Source organism: Carya illinoinensis, chromosome 7, assembly GCF_018687715.1.
Source record: "Carya illinoinensis cultivar Pawnee chromosome 7, C.illinoinensisPawnee_v1, whole genome shotgun sequence".
NCBI lineage: Eukaryota > Viridiplantae > Streptophyta > Magnoliopsida > Fagales > Juglandaceae > Carya > Carya illinoinensis.
The window spans coordinates 29,048,104-29,069,364 of record NC_056758.1 but is presented as its reverse complement, the minus strand read 5'-3'; the positions used below and the strand labels follow the sequence as shown (position 1 = coordinate 29,069,364).

Genomic DNA, 21,261 nt, shown 5'->3' with positions numbered 1-21,261 from the left:
TATTTTTTTTTGTTGAACTTCAATTTCGAATTCAATCCTCTTTGTGTTTGGTTGTTTTTTACTCATGCATATGTGTATCACGAATTGTTTACTCATGCATATGCGTATCATGAACTTCATTTTGAACTGAGAGGACAAGAAGCAGAAATCATACCTACGAAATGCCCAAATTATCTCTCTCTCTGCACTTTTTTAATTTATGTATTATTTTCTTTATGGATTTGATGATATGTTCTGTGATTTTTGTTTGCAGGGGAAGGAGAATATTACTCCGATTGGCTCAAAGATCACAGTAATTTCAACTTTGTGCCTTGTTTTTTATGTATTTGTTTATCATATCCAGTGTTTCATTTGTTTGCTTAGAAAAGCCTAATGAGTTTTTTATTACTCTGCTTGATTGAAGTGTTTGGTAGAGTTAAAAATTTTCTGAAATGTTTAATTTTAAATTAATCTCACTGCCTTGTATCAGGATCACATGTGACAAGCTGGGGATGTTTGTTTCTCCCAAGTCTTCCGTGAGAATGGTAGGTTTTTAGTTTGAGGATTGGGTTTAACAGTTTGTTGTGATTGTATCCGAACAGCTTGTGGTTTAGCCTTTTATCCGTGGTGGGAAGTAATATAGTTTGGGTGAGAGTTATTATGTGCTCTTGTTTTTACTATGGTGGGAAGATTAGCCGCTAAACGATAAAAAAAAGAATCCATTCGTGTCACTAATTTGGTTGCTTATGGAAAATCATTGTTGCTAATTTGGTTTCTTATGGAATTGTGTTATTTTTCTTCGTCTCAAAGTTTGCTAATTTGGGTCTGTTAATTATACCCCAAGGTTTTTAGTTTCTTACATTTGCTAGAATTATTGAGTGTGAAGTTTGGTGATAGTGGATATTAGCTCAACAAGATGAGTCGTATGTTTTTTTAACCCATATGTTACTCTGTTTCTTAAGAGCAATGGGACACAGAATTACTTCACATATCTTGCTTTTTTATTTTGGGTTAAATTCATGCTTAATTTAAATCCTATTAATGATAGAATTCATGAAGTCCATTTCTTTAGTGTCTTGGAAATGAGGAATCATAATTCTTGGAGATTTCAAATCATTTGACTTTCTTTTTTCATCTTGGACCTTTCATCCTTTTTTTTTTTTGCAATATATGATGGGATATTTGAATGAAAATAGACAGAAATGTATCATTTTTCGCATTTGAAATAGTGGGTTTGGACTTTTGGACGCACGATCACATCACATGGCCTCCTTTTGTCGTTATTGAATTCAACAAAGTAAAGGCAAAAATCTAGATTTATTGAATTCAACAAAGTAAAGGCAAAAATCTAGATTTTTTTTGTTTGTATTTATTTTAGACATGAGTGCAAGAGTTGGTGATGACTTTCAAAGAAAAATACAAATGTTTTAGCAAATGAGAGATCACATATATGTTAAATATTTTCGGATGTTACCATATATAGATTAAAATATTTTTTTTCTTATAGTATCAGATGAGAGAATTAAAAAAATAAAAAATAAAATTGCATGTGCTCCCGCATATATATATAATTTTAAATATAAATCCATCATTCAATATACTACATATCATCTATTTTTTTAATTTTTTAATTTTTTATTAAATTTTTAGTATATGAATAATAAATAAAAAAATTAAATTAATTTTAAAAAATAAATCTAAAAAAATTTTAAAAAGCATTTAAAAAATAAAAATATAAAATATGTGGTGTACGAGACTCATTGTATGATCACCGATATAAAAAAATGTTGAAATCAAATCTTGAAGGGATCAAGAGTGGATGCAGACGTTAAGACAAAGGAGGGATACAAAAATAGTTGGGGGACCTACATCTTGAAACGTGATAAAGTACTTTGAAATTAAGCCAACAATGATTCAGACAAATATCAATTATCAAAATAGACAAAATAAGGAAGGCAAGGGATAAGGTTTTAAATACGATCATTTTCAAATGTCCAATATGAGCAAGACTACTTGATTCTTTTCTGAGATGATAAGTGGTAGTCTTTTAGGATATGAACAATTTCAAATTTCCATCACTTGGAAATTTTTCACATTTTATATGATTTGCTTTGCTTTCAAGAATCATATCGCACTTTAAAAAAATATCAAACACAAGAAAAAATGCATGCGCGCCAATAATAGACCATGCACGAGCCAGCCTACCAGAGCATTGATACGAGACATTTTAAATTTGTTTGACAGCTAGCTATAGCTGATATGAATGAAGTAATACTGTTTGTTATGTAGTAATAGTAGTGGAATCAAGGTTAACAACAATCAAGACATCAACTCATTATAGTGATTAGGCAATTTTTTTTAAATTTTTTATTTTTAATCATGTCTACTTTTTCCTTAATTGGTCGTTGTTGTTTTTGATTGATTGAATTAAATAAATTATATATACGTGCATGACATGACAAATGTCACATGATCAGAAATAGTTAAAAATACAATTATTTTCTGGCATGTGGTCAACATGATTAATTCCTTCTAAATTGATATTATTCATCATGTATCCTATAGCCAAAAGATTTTGGGGAAGTATACTTGTTATAGGCATCTCTCAGATACAGAGCGAGAGAGATCTAGAGAAAGAGATTAATTCTTAGTGGAGAAGTGAAGGGTTGAATTATTGAGCACAAGCACCTTTTTTCTACATCTCACCAACTCTTTCTTTAGAGTCATTTTCAAGACTTGCTTTTTGTAAGATGAAAAATCAAACAAAGTCACGCGTCTTATTTAACTGGAACGAGCCTTTAAAGTTTTTAAGTTTGACTCGTGGTCGAATGTGCTTCCAAGTGTAGAAGTGTCAAGTTGTATCAAGGATAAGTCCAAAATCGTATTCCACAGGGACAATGGGTTATCAAAGCGTATAAGAGATTTGTGAGTAACAAATGAATCGAGTATGAGAGATGAAAATAAAATTCAAATGCAATGCAAAAAGATAATCGAAGTTGAAATTAGAGCTTTTAAAACAAACAAATTAACGAACACTTGAGTTGAGTATGAGACTTTCTTTATTTCGGATTCTAGATAATTTTCTCGATTAACAATCCAATCAAGGCATTGCTAATCGGAAGATACAAATTTAAACTCAAGTTTTTGCAATATTTTCCTAAGGGATTCTCTACTTTACTAGTCAAACACACATTAACAAACAACTGAGAGAGGCCTTGATAATTTTCAAGCTTTTGTTGTGCCTTACGTCAATAACAAAACAAGAGCAAGAGCCGCAATCTATTTTCAATTTAAATCCAACTAGTAACATAGTAAAATCAACAATTAACAACAAATTATTGCATCGATCTAGAATCCAAAACAAATCAAGCTTCATTCCACAACCCAAGCTTCAGAAATTAGTTACGCATGATATTTTTAGCAACAAAAATTAATCTAACAAAGCTAAAAAAATCTGTGAGAAGAAATATAAAAATAACCAAGAAAGAGCACAACGCCAATGTCCAAAATAAAACATGAAACGTGAAAATAAATCCAGTAATGAAAACTAGCCGCCTCTCCTAGCTGCCAAGGTCTAAACTAACAGGAAAGAAAGAAAAATAAAATGTTGCCGAATTCCTCAACGAGGTCTGGCACAAAAAGAAAGAAAAACAGAATACAATAAAAGGAATGAATAAAAACTAAATCAATCCGCCTGCTACTAAACGAAAAGAAGGAAAGAAAAAAGCTAAGAATTCTCCTACTTCCTAGTGTCTAAACGAAAAAGAAAGACTGAATAAAAACTCAAAGACTACTCTGCTGCCGAGCTCCTAAACGAGAAGTAATAAATGCATAAAACAAAAAAACTGCCGAAAGATCAATCTGTATTAGGAAAGAAAAGTCAAAGAAAATAAAATGAAAACTCTGCTACTTAAACGGATGAGAAAGAAAATAAACTCAAGATTGGCTTACTGCTATATACGAAAAACTCAAACGGGAAAACAAGAAAAACTTCAAAAACTCAGTTGCTCAACTGTAGCCGAATGAAAAACCAAAAAAAACAATAACTCCCTCTAGCTTCTAAACGAAAAGAAATAAGTAAAAAACTTCTTCCTTTCTCTGTTGCTGCCACTAAATAAATAACTCATCTCCTCCTACTCTCGGTGCTGCTGCTGCTTCCAAAAGCTGTTTCTTGTCCACATGAAAAAGAAATAAAAAAAAAAACTGCTGTTGTACGTTCAACTTCCATGTGCAGAAACAAGAAAAGTGAAGTGAACAGCCTTGCTGTCATGCATGTGTGAACTGGTCTGCTGTATGGTGTGAGTGGCTGGCTGTGAGGAGCTGTAACGTGCTGGTTTGTTTCATGTTTGCTTACTGATGTGTACATGTGTGCATGCATGTGTGAGTGCTGTCTGAATGATCTTCTTTCTTTTGCTGTGGTAGCTGCTGCACATGTGATTTTTCTGCAAGTGCTGTGTTTGTATGAGTGTTGTCCGCTGCATGTCTGCATGTGCTGGTTTGTTGCATGTTTGCATTTTCTGCATGTGTGCTGTGTGAGTATTAGTGCTGTCCGAATGATGCTCTGCTGCTTTTAGGATGTGTGAGTTTCCAGCGTGTGTGAGTGTCTTTGCTGCATGAAGATCCCATCATTCCATAGCAAAAATCTGAATTTGCCCTTTTCTTCCATGCGTGACTGCTCCTTTCGGCCTTTCTTTGTCACTTGTCAAGAATGCACCTTTTATGATAATATTTCTCTATACTCAACAGGGTGTCAGCAGCTCATATATGTTTTTTTTCTAAAAATAATTGCCCTGCAGCGTATAAACATGATATGAAAAGAGTAAAATTGAAATATTTATTTTGACATGAAACAATTGAATTATAACTCTTTTTAAGCACAAAAAATATTAGAATTTATCAATTGACTCAAGTATCATAATCTACTACATAATTAAGTACTTAAATCATTTTTGGTTAAACAATTTATTCACTTAAGTAACTTAATCATGCAATTTTAGCGCTTCATCAAAGTTGCCACACAAAAAGGTGTTGGTTCATTTTATTTATGAATGCAATTAATCAATTCACCCATATAATTGAATCCACCACTCTAACGACTCTTACTCACTAACCCACTCAAAATCATTATCAATCAATCATTCAATTACAGTATTACATGAATAATAATTAATAATTAATTGAGTTGATCATGATCAGTTTATTTCAACCTCTAACCAGCACGTTTTCTAATTGAATGGGGTCCACTAAATTATTCGAACCCATCTTATAAAAAGTATTAGTTACTATTCACGTGTCGGGAAAGAATCCAAAATTGATTAACGTGTTGAATTGAAGATTGCAAAAAATTAATAGAAACCGTTTAGTTATTTTTCTGTCGACTTCTCTCTCATTTTCTTTCTTTAAATTAGAAGTTTAAGCACAATTTTTATTTTTTATTTTTTATTTTTTGCAATCTTTAATCAATCATAATTAATGTTTTTATATTTTTTTTGTTAAGACTAAATACCAATACTGTAATTCAATGATTGATTAATAATGAATGGGTAGTGTAATGTATTAAATATGATGTTATATCATGTTGATGGTGTTGCGAGTAGAGTAGTTAATCTAGGGATCTAACGGGTTGAAGACATACTTAGTCGAGCATCCAAACAAGTCGTAATTCACCAAAAAGCAAAACCGAAAACCGCTTTAAGAACACCTGGTTTTCATTTGGTGGGAGGAAATCCACTTCTCAGCACAAATACATTGCATGTGGGTTTCCCTTGTGTTTATTATCACGTACACAAACCTCCCACATTCCTCTCACGAAATAAAACTGTTTTCCATTGACCCACCCCGACTCTTATCATTTCACTCCTGACCTTCTCTTTTCTCTCACTTATTTTTTCTACTTATCTCATAGAATTTGCATGTGGGTTTCAGTTTTTGTTGATAAAGCTCTGTACGAAGAGATTTTGGCCATTGTCTTCTTTGGTTTTTTCTTTTTTGCTCTGTTTGGAGGGTTTTCTAATGGAAAACAGTGCGGATTCGACCTCCCGGGATTTTTTCAGCTGTACCCATGTCTAACATCTTCGGTTTCAGTGGTAAACTCTCGATTGCCTTAGAAAAACATAAATGATATACTTTAAGTGTTCTTCTAAATAACATACTTAGTAAAGAATTCATCAAAACTAAGCAGTTAACTCTCTCTCTCTCTCTCTCTCTCTCTCTCTCTCTCTCTCTCTCTCTCTCTCAACAAGAACGGTGGTCCTCTGTTTTAGACCAGACAACTCTGATCCGTAAGATTTTTACAGGTCTTCTGTAGCTGTCAGGCGCCGCAGCTATGATACTACATCGCTCTTCTGTATCTGTCAGGTGCCGCAGCTATGATGCTACATCTCTTGTCTCTTGTAGAGAGAAACTTCACGAAAGATGTTATGAAGCAATAGAGTGATACTTTGTCATAATTTTCTCTATAAAAGAATTATTCAGCTCATCTTTTTTCGCATCTCATCTTCTTCACTTTTCTAAATTTAGTCTGCATTCTTACTCTGTAATCTCTTTCTGCTTTCTCACTTTGCAATGGCTCAGCAATCTTCTCATTACCAATATATGAGATATTCTGCACCCCGTTCACTCGTTGTTTCTACTTCTTCTGTAGGTGCTATAATGCAATCTAATAATGATCTGACTAATAAGTCAGATAATGAAATTATCTACGAGCTTGTGAGTCTCGGTACCCGATACTCATCAACCCTTGTCGCATATTCTCAGCGACTACAATTTAGGACTGGTGGGGTTGACAAACTCCATGAGAATATTTTTATCCTTCAACGGCTTCTTATGGAGTCCAATATGAAGATGGAAGCACTAAAGCGAGAGAATAGAGATTTAAAATCTTTGCTTAACTCTTCTTTTCGAGTGGCTACTCCTTTAGATAGGAAAGGCATGCAGATTTTTGAAGAGTAAGAGCGTTTAAAGATTGAGACAAAGAGCCTCAAATTTCTGTAATTTTGCTTTGTAATAATAAAATAATGCTTCACAAATATTCATATTTGTGTTTCTATCTTTTGTTAGATCTTCTATGTGTTCCATTTTATTTCTCCTTTAATAATACACAATTTCTTACAAAACCGTAATATGAATCTGAAATACTAATTGTATTTAAAAGATAATATTTTAGATCTAATAATTTCATTCATCTCCTCCATGAATGTTCTCTAAATCCCAATTGAAGCTTGTCATTTTACAAATTTTTTAGTTACAATTCACTTGTAAAATCTTTGCTTGTTATTTGGAAAAATTACAGTGGATCAAGATATCAACAATCATGACAGTGTTGCTGCTCTCCTTTAAACATGTTGATTCACATGAATAACCTCAGTTGCTTCAGTATACTGAATGAGATGTACTTATTTCTTTTGTTCTTTATTTTATGACATTTTGAACTTTTGCCATTTATTGTAGTAATAACATAATTGAAGATGAACTGATGACTACTGCATAATATGCATGGAATTCTACCTGCAGTGTACTAAAATGAAGTAATTTGCTATGTTATATGTAATCAACACATTTCCTAATCAATTTGTGCTATTATCTGATTCTACAAATTATTGATATGCTTTAGTGTTCCCAGAAGAGCAAAAGCATATAGTGAAACAGCTTCTGAATTTCACGTCAGTGATGGAGAATCCCTCATTTCCCATTAACTTCTAACCAACACTTACTTATCAAATGACACCTAGACAGAAAAACAAATCCATAACTCATTTTGTTGTTTATATCTGTGTAGTGTAATATTTTGTTGTTTATATGTTTATTATGAAGAGGAAGAAAATTGTTAAAATATAGATGAAATTCTATCTATTTATAGCTAAATTGAAAAATTTTTAAATTGTTACACTTAAGAAAAATATCGACTCGGCACACATACATCACACGTGCTACTTTACTAGTATATATATATATTGTCTCACAATATTTGTAGTTAATTGATGATTGATGATGCATGTGATCCATGCACCCTGCCCCTTACCTAAATTATAAGATATTTCAGTGATTTTTTTATTTTATATCTTAAAGTAAACCTTTGACCACATTTCCAACTACTCAAACAGTAGTTTTCAATCATGAATCCTTATTTCCTTACCCTATATGCATGCTTGGCCTAAAATTAGTGGAATTACTGTACAAAAATCTTGTCCGTCTCTTTTCATGATTCTGTCCTTAAGTACTGTACAAATTTATTGAGTTGATCATCACCATTATTCCTAGCTCAACAAAACTTAATTTCTTCTTCTCTATCTTTCTACGCACGTACATGAGATCATTGTCATTGTTGTAATGGAGCTTTGTTCAAACTCTGCGTCTCCTATTTTCTGTATTTGATTTTACAGCATTAGAATGCAGGCAGGCATGGTATCATAGAGAAAAACATACATGCTAAAGGAGTAACGATACATGTATAACCTTTATTACAATTATTTATACATACAACCATGTTTATATATACATCCATGTTTTAAAAGATATTAGAATTATCTTGCTACCTCTAGCTTTAGCTATTAATTAGAATTCTTCTTTCTATTTCTTAAAGAGATTGATTAATTCAAAGGGTTGAACCCGATGAACATCCTTTCGAGAGGTATTTTAGAAAATTCAAGAGATATTGTTAAGAATAAGGCATACTCAGAAGGTTCAATAGTTGAGGCCTATATCCATGTAGAATGCTTGAATTTTTGTTCTATGTACCTCAATAATGTTGAGACCAGATTCAATTCTCTTGAACTTAACGTTGATTAATGAGAAGATGGGTGTACGAGATGGACTATCTGTTTTTCACAAAATGTGCACCCTATGGGTTTTGCATCACGTCACCGATTAGATGATGTCATTTTATAAAAGCCAGATGGTTTGTAATAATTGCATAGAGATTGAAAAATACTTTAAGTAAGTAACCAAACTACTTACCAATTTAGTTTCTAAAGATACTGATTTACTGGTGTTGTCCTTTTGTCTAGTGAGCATTACATGCAGGTGAGTGAAGAGTATCCCAATAATGCCGATAATATGCATGCTGCAAAATTCCCAAATTGGTTCAAGTCACATGTATGCAAACTCACTCTTAGTATGTTTGTTTTATGCCAAAACTTGTATTGTGTTTAGTTTATGCGGTTCCTTCTTTGAACTTGTGATATATTCAAAGTCTGCATGCTGATAATCCTGGAGAAGTTTCGGAGGATTTATATGCACTAGCATGTGGTCCTGACCCTTAGGGTGCATTCTATTCTGGTTGCATAAGAAATGGTATAAGATTTCATACCACAAATCATGAAGAACATCTTCGCATCCAAAACTTAGGTGTCATGCTCATTAGTGAACAACTAGGATCCAAGAAGCTTGAGTTCTTTGGTAGACGAATAGACATTTTGGAAGTCCGTTACATGGGTTGGCATTGTGTTTACTTATTCAAATGTGAATGGTTTGACATCTCTGATTCCAAACGAGGGATACGTGTGCAATAATATCTTACTAGTGTGAATATGTCTCGTACAGCTTATAAGGACGACCCTTTTGTTTTGGCGTGCCAAGCTTCACAAGTGTTTTACCTAAAAAATTGCAGCAGCCGTGGTGATTGGTATGTAGTGCAAAAGGTCATATATAGAAATGTTTATGACCTTCCACAAGAATCCCTTATTGAAGATGACGCATTTGATTCTAGCGATAATGCATACCATGAGGATAATTATAGCGATGCTTACATGAGTGTCCATGCTGATGACATTCCACTGCAAACAGACATGCACAAGCCTAATATGGAGCCAGAGCAGATTGATGTTGACACGTCAATAATGCAAAGGTCAAATTGGGATCACTTTGAGCAAGGTTTTATCAAGAACGATACTTGTGAAGACAGTTCTAATGACAGTGTTGAATTGGAGGGTAGCATCGAAGAAGATAGTCTCTCGACGGAGGATGAGATGAACAAGCGACTTATTTCTCTTGAATATAAGTATTATTTTCAATTTAGTATCATTTTGTGTAAGTTGCTTGAAATTATTAAGTTTGTTATTTTTTTAAAAAATTTAACAAAGTTTATTGGTATATTAACTGTGTGACTGGAGGAATATGTCGACAATTGAAAGAGACAAAGGTAGAGGTAGAGGCTGAGCATGCAATGTGAGCTATAATAGAGGTAGATCTCAAAGAAATGAAGTTCAAAATAGAGTACCTACTGTTGTGCTTAGAGATGATGCATTTCCAAGCTCAAATGACTCAGCTGGACAACCCAATGTCATACCAAATGATATACCAGCAGTCAATGTGCCACTAAGCACAAACCCGTATGGTATTAATCTAATTTTTATTGGTATTAGTGTTACATATTATTTTACATTATATGCTTAACATGTTGGTTATTTTGATTTTTGAACTTAGTACCAATTTACCGGAAGTGTGGGCGAGGAGAAGCAAAAGGCATAGAATTTGAAAAGGTGCGAAAACATGGAAATATAAACAATCCAATTTCTTTTTTGAAGAAGTGGTAAACATGATAAAGTTATATCTCTTTTATGACTATTTTAATCGTAAAAAAATAAATTATTTGAAAAATAATTGATTTTAAACCTTTTTATAATTCTATAAAAAATAAATAAATGATAGTTGTGCAAATTTAAAATTTACCTGTCTATCAGTTATTTGTTGCTATATCAAAATTGTTTTGAAATGATAATTATTAAAATAATGATAAACCGTAATTTTCTTTTGAATCTTGTATGTATCTCTTCCATATTTTCACTAGGGGTGTTCAACCGGATATTCAAATGTACCTAGTTCGGAATTTGGGTTTTAAATTTGGACTAAGTTTCGATCCAGATATACCCAGGTTATGAGCTGGGGCAAAACCCAGATGAATTTGGATTCCAGGTCTACCCTTTTTTTTAAAAAGCAAAAAGCGTATATATATGTTATTAACTAAGGGTAATGTTGAAAAGTATAATTTAAAAAAAAATCTAAAAGCCAATATTTCAAGAAGGGAAATACTGTTAAAAAATATAATTCTAACACTTTCTTTGCATCATTTTAAAGAAATTGGTTTTCTTTCTTTTATTTTAAAAAGTTATTTTAGAAAGAGTCATTTTTACAAGAGAAAGTTATTAAAAAAAAAATTAGTTTTCTTTATTTTCTTAAAAGTTGTTTTAGAAATAGTCCGTTACAATTTCAGTCCTTACAATCCTTACGTGTCTTTTAAAACTTCTTTTCGTTTCTTTTTGTGAATATACATACAATACATAGTACTTATAGTATCCATTCACATGCATATACGTACATAATTTGAGCACGTGAAAAGGGGTTGTCAAGGAAAGTCGATACATACTTATACTTGAAAATTTAAGTTTCGTTTTCTTTTTCTTTGGTAAAGCGTGTCTCGTGGAGAAAAGTTTCATTTTGCTTTTAGAGAAAAAGTTTTCGTATTTAATAATATATTAGCATGAGCTAATTATTATAAAATAATATACTTATACTATAATATAAATAGAGTAATGATATTTTAGTATATGTAAACATCTTAATATTACTATCTTACATAATTAAGTATATAAATAAGTTAGTCACTAGTATAATAACTTGTAATACTAATGTAAAATAATGTATAATATCATTTAAATTCATTCAATATTCATATTCTTTTATAATTTAATTTTAATATTTTATATCATCTAAATTTATTAATATTTAATATTTTATTCTTATATATGTTTCTATATAGAATTGGATGTACAATCAAATGTCAGAGCTATTTAAGAATATTGAAGCAGAAAGAATCAAGTGACCTTTAAAACGTGTATTAAACATCTAGAGTTGTTTTTACTTTTTTATAGTTATCTAGTATGTACGTCCTATTTTACTATTTTGAATTTGTTTTTTAACCTAACAGTACAAATACAGTTAAAAAAAAACTAAAATATAACTTACATATTTAAAGTGACCTTTAAAATATCATTAGATCAAATTAAGACTTTAATTGGGTCCTAAAATAATATAGACATAATTTTTTAAAAAGTTCAAAAAGTCCAAACCAACTGATCAAAAACTGCCAAACCGACTGAAATCGCTCCGGGCTTTCCAAACCGACGGGTTCCATTTTCGCCTAGATGTAACTGCAAGTGCCCATCATTCATTTGCAAGATTTAATTTGAATTATGAGATAAGATGAGATGAGATAGTTTTATATAAAAATTGAATAAAATATTATTAAAATATTATTTTTAATATTATTATTATTTTAAGATTTAAAAATATTAAATTATTTATTATATTCTATATAAAATTTAAAAAAGTTATAATAATAAAATGATATGAGATAAGATTAAATATCCAAATTATGAGATAAATACCCTAGTTAAATACGTTAAAGTCCAGAGAAGAAATCTCTCGTTCCACAGAGAAAATTGAAAGCACTTCTACGGGATTATTTCAGAGTCACGTACACTCAAGATTAGTACTAATCGAGCTAGCCTGGGCTTGAGTTTTATGCTTCATCTCAAGCACCTTTGCCCACGCAGGTCGAGCAAGAATCTCAGAGCACCATGCTTTCACCCGAGGTCTCGATTCTATAAGCTTCTTCGCCGGCGTTCCCACAAGGCTCTGCAGATTTGGGAGATGAAGTACATCTGCAATGGTGTACTTGTCAGCTGCCAAGTACTTGAATTTTGCTAGCCGGGCCTCATAGACATCAAGAACATTGCTCAGTTTGGCCTCAGCCTCCGCTAATGTTTCTTGGTCCGGAGCCAAGCCTTTCTTTGGCTTGATCACCATCTCAAAGATCAGTTCCGATGCCGGAGGCTCAAACCAGTGATCCTCGACGTCAATCCAATTAGCTATTACGGCCTGCTTCTTGGGATCCCAGAAAATTAGCTCTTCTCCTTTCATGGCGTATTCATGTCCCATGCCTCTTATTATTGCTCTTGATTCTGCACTCAATATTCGGTTTCGTTTCGGTAATTAATCAGATAGAGATGTATAGTAAAAGTGCTCAGATTTCATCAGGATAGCATATATTTCTTGCTTACCGAATTGTTTGATGCCATCGTCCTCATATACTGGAACTTGACCAAATGGCTGCACATACAAACAAAACAAGAATGTAAATTATGCCATGACAGATTCTTCTACTCTTTGCAGATTCCAGTTAACTGTTAATCAATTAATGGGGACAGAAAATTGAAAAAAGGAAAAACCTATGGAGAAGGTGGCAATAATTCACAGAAAGAAAAGGTTTATTCTCATGCTCTCCAGCATCAAGATCAACAGGAACAAACTCAAAATCAAGATGGTGCTCAAAGAGGCATGCCATAACCTTCAATGTGTTCGGTGAGTTGAGGCTGCCGTACACTTTCCGGTCTGTCATTTTTAAATGTTGACTCACCTTCCAGAACTACCAACCGATATTCTACTGATCGACGAAGGAACGAATTAGATGAGGCTGGTTAAGGGACACATTTAAATAAGAAGTTGGTAACAAGCCATTCCCTATCCTGAGTCAGAAGAATGGGCCCAACCTGATCAATGAGGGATCATGGGCCCGTCGAGCAAACTGTGGGCTGAGCCTCTATTTTTGCAATTGTCAAGTGTCATCGACTGATTTCATTGAGAGCAGTGTTACTGTTTAACTTGTTATTTTCGATGTAATATAGATATCACAATGATCTCAAAGATAGAAAAACTGTATAATTCTCAACACTACTTACGTAGAAAACCATGGCTGATAGGTTAAAAGGAGTCATGTTTTGAGCAAAATTAATTCTACACTCCAATCAGTGTTTTGTTTTAGGAAGAACCATTTAAAAAAAGTTATTTTATTTTCAATCCAATCGTGCCTAAAAAAAACCATCAACATCACTTAAATAGTAAAATTTGATTTGTAAGATTCTAATTTTAATATTTATCTTTTAAATCAAATTATATCATGTAAATATTTTATTAGGTTTGTTCTATATGCCGACTTAAGAATATAATTTTTATAAAAAACAAACTAAATTATGACCTATGAGATCCTCCATATTTTGTGGAAAAAGAAGGATAGAAATGAGACTTTTGCCATAAAAGCATATGTGGAACGAGATTTCAATAAAGATAATTGCAACATTTATGGAATTTCTTACAAAAGGTATGCTAATGCTGAAAAATTGCATAACAGACTAGAATGGGAGAAATAGCTATTCTTGATTCGCTATGACAATTCAGGCCTTGATTGGTGTGTTTTGGAGCCCTCGACAGTGATCCAGTGTGGTTGTGCGGCATCTATACATACATTCATGGTAGTGAATAAAAAGTAAATGCATGAAAAATAAAAATAAAAATTGAGACACACAGATTTACATTGTTCGGCAATAAGGTGAGAGCATGGAGTTTGGCTTTTCACAGGAGATGTACTCGAACGTGTCAATTGTAAGTGTAGAGCTCGATTTCTAAGGGAGATGGGCTTGGTGGAGTTGGCGAATAGCTAGTAGTGGAGGGTGACTGAGTTGTTCATCATGACTGTGTAAAGAGTTGTCACTAGGAAACATGAGGTTGGAGAACTTCTAGCAAGGCAAGGCTTGGCCATGGAGGGAGATGCTCGCCATTGGCCACCAAGAAACATTTATGGCCGGGCAAGGAGGTACCCGCCACAATGCCTAAGGAGCTATGGCATGTGATGGGTGCTTATCACTGGGTGGCCGAGGTGCATGTAGAGATGAGGAGGTGGTCACCCGCCAGTGAGTGGTTGAGCAAGATCTCAATTTTGAGCTCAAATCAACCTTAATCAGCATGGTGCAACAAGTCCAGTTCAGCAGATCGCCACTTGATGATCTCAATATTCATTTGGTGATATTTTTAGAGATTTGTGACACTGTAAAGATCAATGGTATTATTGAAGACATCATTAAACTGGGATTGTTACCTTTTTCTTTGAGGGATAAGGGAAGAGATTGGCTACAATATCTACAATCGAGAAGCATCACTAGTGGGTAGGACATGGCTAAAAAGGTTATTGCTAAATTCCTTCCACTTGCAAAAATAGCCAACTTAGAAATAAGATTGGTCAATTCAAGAAAAATGATTTCGAATCACTCTATGAAGCACGGGAAACGTATAAAAAATTTGATTCAATGCTACCCTCAACACGAATTTTCGGACTGGTTGCAAATTCAGATGTTCTATAATGGGTTAAATGGGTAAACTCGGACCATAGTCTTCTGGTCAAACTTTGATATCAAAGACAACTGAATGTGCTACCTATCTTTTGGAAGAAATGGCTTCAAACAACTATCATGCCCAACTGAAAGAACTATGACTAAGAAAGTTGCTAGGATTCATGAACTAGAGTCGTTAACAGCCCTTTCAGCTCAAGTTGTTTCTCTATTCCATCAGATTTCAGTTTTGACAACACAAAGAATACCACAAAGTGTAGAATATGTTGCAGCTACAAGTATAATAGTTCCATGTAATAAAGTGAGTCAAGAACAAGTTCAATACATTAACAATCGTAAATACAACTATCGTGGTAATCCTATGCCAAATTACTACCATCCAGGGTTTCGAAATCATGAGAGTTTACCTTATGGAAACATAAAGAATGTGCTGCAAGTTCCTCTAGGATTTGATAGTCAACCAAGTGAGAAGAATATATCACCTGAAGATGCCATGGTTTCCTTTGTTGAGGAAACAGATGCAAGATTTAAAAAGATTGATTCACGATTGAACAATATTAAGACTCATTGTAGCAACATGGGAGCCACTATAAAGAATCTTGAAGTGCAAATTGAGCAACTAGCCACGACATCAAAGCCCAAGAAAGAGGAACTTTTCCTAGCAACACATAAGTGAATCCAAAGGAACAATGCAAATCCATCACACTTAGAAGTGGAAGAGAAATTTATGGGTTATCATCAAAGGAAACCAAGTCCACCCTTACAGCTCCAAACAATGATCAGAGTAAGAATAAAGTAGAAGAATAGGAGATTGTGGATGATACATTAGGAGAAACTGGGAAGCCTCCAACAATTTCATTTCCTTCCACTCACTTATCCTCAATGTTTTCAAAAACAAAAATTAGATAAGCACTTTTCTAAGTTTTTTGATATTTTTAACAAACTTCACATAAATATTTTTTTTTGCAGATGCTTTTGAACAAATGCTAAATTATGTCAAACTCTTGAAGGACATTATTTCTAAGAAGAGAATGTTGGAGAAGTTTGAAACAATAAATCTTTCTGAAGAATGCAATGCTATTTTTCAAAAGAAATTGCCTCAAAAATTAAAAGATATGGGGAATTTCATTTTGCCTTGCACTATTAGAAATTCATTTTTTATAAAGTTTTATGTGATCTTGGTACTAGTATTAATCTTATACATCTTTTTGTTTGCTGGAAATTAGGACTTGAAGAGAAGTAAATTCAATTAGTTAGATGAGAAAAGCATAGTGATGGATTAAGTGAAATCGATTCCCTAGAAGTTCTTTTTCTCATTAATTTGATCTTTGAACAACAGCTTTCTTTTCCTTTGAATATTTTTTTTGAATTGATTTTATTTCAAATTGCAATTACAAAGATCTTAGTGCTTTTTCAAATAAATTCAAGATTTGTTTAATTTCGGTCTTTCTGACAAAGTAACTTACCTATCTCTGAGGACAATACTCTTCTCATCACTTTATTATAAAACTACAATATTGTGCACTTACAATTTTTTACCAATCAACGGTTGAGCAAGATCTCAATTTGAGGAGGTGGTTGCCCGCCAATGGGTGGCCGAGCAAAATCTCAGGCCATGGAGGTGATTGCCTGCCACTTGGTGGCCGAGCAACTTGGTCTGTGGAGCATCCCGCCGGCAACAAAAATCGTCGTAAGGCTTGGCGATATCTGACAGCAAGACCTTAATTATTTTACTAATTATTTTATAGGTTCCTTTATTTTAAACTTGTTGCTATTATTATTATTGTTATGGTTTTTTATCGTTATTACTACCTAAGTTGTGTAAATTATTTTAATGAACACATTCTCATCATTATTTATTATCTAATATTAATTGACTCTTTATTTCAAATTATTTTTATTGTTAATTTTTACTATTTTATTTTACTTAGTTGTTGTGTTTTTAAGTTAAACTAGTGTTTTAAATCTCTACCGTTAGATTAGTTTGAAAACACCAAGACGAAAGGCCTGGATTTATTTCTTTTTTCTTTTTTCTTTTTTTTTTCTTTTCTTTTTCTTCCCTTTTTCCTCTCTTTTTTTTCCCCCTCTCTCTTTTCCCTCCCCTGCACCCGACAGACAGCCTCTCCCTTTCCTATCAACTGTGTGCTTCTTCTCCAGCCAGCCATCGTGCGCGACTGGCAGTGCCACTGCCCACCTTAACATCACCACCTTACGCCAACGAGCCCCCACCATCGAACCGAGCCCCCACCTCACCGCCTCCTTCTCCCACGCACGCACACAAACCTACAGGTTCCTCTTCCTTCCTCTGCCATTAGCTCTGCCTTTGGCCACCGCACCACCACCATAGATTTTTGGACACAGTTTCATAGTGTCTAGACTCACACTATCAAGGGGTTGAGATAAAGGGTCGTAGGATTGAGATGGGGGAAATCACAATGTAGGGGAATGAAGGGAGGGGGAAGACACAATGCACGTGAGGGGACTGAGAGAATCATAGAGAAGAAGAAGAAGGTCTTGCTGTCGAAAACATATTCCACGATTGAGAAGTAGAAGACTTAGAGAATATGGGGTTTTTGAAATCATCAGGGGATTTTTTGCGATTCACAGAGAAGAAGAAGAAGGTTAAGGGTTTTGTGAGGAAAGTTGAGAGGGACTTACAATGAAGAAGTTGGATTAGAAATGTGAGGGGAAACCTAGAAGCAGTTTGGGGTTTCTGTCGAAGCATACTTTCGAATTGACGACGGGACTAACGGCTTCAGGGAGAGGGGAGGTGAGGCAAGGAACCAGTTCATTGTTAGTGAACCCGGTCTGACATGTCAGGTGTGCAGTGGCTGATGATAAACAGCGGCTGCTCTATAGATTTTTTCAATACATTGAACAAAAAAAATACAGAGCGTCTAAAATTGTAACTTGCATTCTTTTAAACAAACAAAATCATCAAATATTGAATCTAAATCAAAATTCTTAACTATTCTCTTTCAATATAGATAATGAAAAGAGGTTAGAAATACTACTAGTTATAATTATAATTTTTTTATAATAAAAATTATGTATGTTATTTTATATGAGATGTGTTTTATTTATTTCATTTTTATATTAGATTAAATTTTATAGAGGGATTAAAATCATTTTTAGAAGAGGAGCCAATACATGATAGATTAATATCATTTTTAGAGGGGCCAACGTGGCTCCGCCGCTTATTCCTGATCACAAGAACCATAGATGTGGTATGTATTGGATAATTAGGTTAAAAAAACAAATACTTAGAAAACAATAAATTAATTAAAAGTTAAATTATTAATTAACATATAGTTAGTCCTATAATTAAAATATATGAAAAAAAATTAAAAAAATTATTATTATGAAAATAATATTATATTATTATTTTGATTATTCTAATGGAGGATTATATCTTGACTAGTTTTGATTTTATGCAAAGCGTATACTTTTAACTAAATTTTAGAGATGAATTCAGCCAATCCGATGTCTACGTACGCTGTCGTATGGGCCTCATCTGTTCCGTGAGTAAGTTTCAAGAGTGTTGGTTGTTCCCCAAACGTTTCAGTAGGCATGCATATACAGGATCAGTTCGTCTACATTTGTAGCGAAATACTACTTCTTAAACAATTCATAATCTTAATTCCTTTGATTTGCAAGCTGGCTCTTTCCATGATCTCCAGAAAATAAAAAATAAAAATAAAAATGTACCCTTCCAACTCTAATTTAATAATTTATATCCACTATATATATACATATATATATTATGGGTAGCATTAATTATATACAGCTCTCTTATTTAAAAAAATAATAATAATAAAATAAAATAAAAATTATTTACAGCTCTAATAACGTCACCTTTCCAATAAAATAAACAAACAAAATGATCAAAACTATTAACCTAATTAATTTTTTCTGTGTTCAAGCATATTATAATAAAATTTTTATGTATAATTATTTTTATATATTTTATTAATGTGATTAACTGCGTCATTTTTTTTAATATAACTTATGTTTTAGCCTATCACACTAATACGCAAGAAATACATAAAAGTATAGGCAGCAAAAATCATCTCTGTTCCCATGTTTAATTGTCATGATGCACTATAAACTTAATTCAAATGAGATATATATAATTTCAAGAAAAGCATGAGATTGTCGAGAGAGAACAAAAATCATTTATTCTAGTACTTCACGGAGATCATCAATTTAATTATAACAACCAAGATAATTTTTTTTTTCAAGTTCTTCCAGCAATATCTTGGAAACAGATCAAACCTAAATTTTTCTCACTTCGTGTCCACAAAAGTCATACCCTCGGCCACTTTCATGAAAGCAGGTCGAGAAGAAATGCACTCCCACCATGCCTTGACATTAGGACGATCATTGACGAAAGAAGCCCATGGAGTCTTCATGAAATAATGAGTAGAAGCGTGGTGATGCAGATCAGCTAGGCTAAAGAATTCGCCAGCCAGGTATTTGGTACAACTTAGCTTAGACTCGTAAACATCGAGAACTTTTCCGAGCTTCTCCAAACTGGCGTCAATGGCTGCCTGGTCAGGAGTCTTCCCAAGTATTGGCGCCACGAAATGTTCGAACATAATGGGAGTGATTGCAGGGTCGAAGTGATGAGATTCTACCTCTAACCACACCTTCACTAATGCAGCTTCTTTGGGGTTTTGGAGCCTAAGGAGATCTGTGCCCGTTTCCTTGAATTTTTCTGCTACATATGCTGTAATTGCCCTAGATTCTGGTATGAACAAGAAATATATATTGCAGTCAATCTTAGGTGAAAGAGAAATTATGATATTGACCATAATTAAGTTTTTTTTTTAATTTTAATAATTTGATCCTAAAGTGGCATGCATCATTTGTTATTTTAGGCAAAATACACAAAGTGATTGCATATCAAGTCTGGTATATTCAGGTTAGTCCAATCATCATTACAATCGACAAAACATACAGTTGTAATTAATCACAAACTAGAGAAAAGAACATTTGAGAAGCAGAAACTTGCCGAAAAGAGTGAGATCACCATCTTCTAGCACTGGAATCCGACCAAGGGGCTGCAATTTTAATTAATAGAAAAAACAAAACAAAAAACAACTACATCAAAACAAATTAAAGAACATATATAAAACATGCACGCACTGCTATACATACATTCTTTGCCAGAAAAGGAGGCTGCCTGTTTTCACCGCCGAAAAGGTCAACGGGAACAAGCTCAAAATCTACACCCTTCTCGTGAAGGCAGGCCATCACGCGAGTGGTGTTTGTGGACATGGGAAGTCCATAAAGCTTGAGACCCATTTTTATGTTTTCTCTTTGACGGCACAAAGAGATACAGATGCTAATCCTAGCTTTAAGATGGACGTGCCCTGAAACGTATATATAGACTAGAGGAGGGTCTTTATATATATATATATATATATATAGCAGCATGCAGTCACTACAAGGAAAATGGCCTTTTGTGGCTAATTTATAGCGGCGAAAAGACTATTAGCAATCAATTTTGATTGCTAATAGTCTTTTCGCCGCTATAAATTAGCCGCAAAATGCCGTTTTCTTGTAGTGAGTACTACTGGCCTAGTCTTCATGACTCGACACACAAAAAGAAGAATGATGTAGAATTGCACTATTGTTGCGGATTGTATATTGGGATTGATTCGAATAGCAATAGTGGACTGAAAATTAATTACTTTTATTACTATAAATAAAGGGTTATGTCAGTTACCAGATTCTCAAATACTATGCCTGGCCTAGAAATGAGGGGTCACGTATAGTACTACTACTTTCACAGTCAAATCTTCACACAATATTCTAGTAGATTAGGGCTTTGAGAGTTGTGAGAGCAGAAGGGGCATGTGACCATGTCATTACAATCACCCACATTCATGTCAGATTGATTGCATGCGATCAACATGCGGATCAACTGATTGAGTTGAGAATGGAATATTATATTAATACATTAATGTTGTGGCATAGCCTTACAGTAGTAGCGAATATATGTGAGAATACTTTATTAATATTGATTTTCATGGCAAAGATCCTTCCTGCCTTTGCTTGGCCTGGATTTCACAATTTTAAAACATGCAATGATGCAATA

The 21,261-nt window shown here is 33.5% G+C and overlaps 2 protein-coding genes and 1 long non-coding RNA gene across 3 annotated transcripts; 1 reads left to right on the top strand and 2 right to left on the bottom strand.

Moving 5' to 3' along the window:
* On the top strand, positions 1–746 carry LOC122315274. The gene is made up of 2 exons (XR_006243988.1): positions 1–292; positions 470–746. It is a non-coding gene; the product is annotated as an uncharacterized LOC122315274 (long non-coding RNA).
* An 11,622-nt stretch (positions 747–12,368) lies between these two features.
* On the bottom strand, positions 12,369–13,423 carry LOC122315090 (glutathione S-transferase-like). The gene is made up of 3 exons (XM_043130851.1): positions 13,325–13,423; positions 13,038–13,086; positions 12,369–12,938 (listed from the first exon to the last, which is right to left on the bottom strand). Exons 1-3 carry the CDS (start codon positions 13,373–13,375, stop codon positions 12,448–12,450), a joined length of 591 nt encoding a protein of 196 aa, XP_042986785.1. The 5' UTR covers positions 13,376–13,423; the 3' UTR covers positions 12,369–12,447.
* Positions 13,424–19,316: 5,893 nt separating this feature from the next.
* On the bottom strand, positions 19,317–20,561 carry LOC122317176 (glutathione S-transferase F13). The gene is made up of 3 exons (XM_043134131.1): positions 20,319–20,561; positions 20,173–20,221; positions 19,317–19,905 (listed from the first exon to the last, which is right to left on the bottom strand). Exons 1-3 carry the CDS (start codon positions 20,463–20,465, stop codon positions 19,445–19,447), a joined length of 657 nt encoding a protein of 218 aa, XP_042990065.1. The 5' UTR covers positions 20,466–20,561; the 3' UTR covers positions 19,317–19,444.
* Between the last annotated feature and the right edge of the window lie 700 nt (positions 20,562–21,261).

Excerpts from the sequence above, each read along its gene's own strand:
- LOC122315090 (XM_043130851.1), bottom strand. The coding sequence starts at position 13,375 with ATGACAGACCGGAAAGTGTACGGCAGCCTCAACTCACCGAACACATTG. Across the intron at positions 13,087-13,324 it reads ACTCACCGAACACATTGAAG|CCATTTGGTCAAGTTCCAGT; the intron begins GTTATGGCATGC and ends TTGTATGTGCAG. Across the intron at positions 12,939-13,037 it reads CGATGGCATCAAACAATTCG|AATCAAGAGCAATAATAAGA; the intron begins GTAAGCAAGAAA and ends TATTGAGTGCAG.
- LOC122317176 (XM_043134131.1), bottom strand. The coding sequence starts at position 20,465 with ATGGGTCTCAAGCTTTATGGACTTCCCATGTCCACAAACACCACTCGC. Across the intron at positions 20,222-20,318 it reads CTCCTTTTCTGGCAAAGAAT|CCCCTTGGTCGGATTCCAGT; the intron begins GTATGTATAGCA and ends TTAAAATTGCAG. Across the intron at positions 19,906-20,172 it reads TGGTGATCTCACTCTTTTCG|AATCTAGGGCAATTACAGCA; the intron begins GCAAGTTTCTGC and ends TGTTCATACCAG.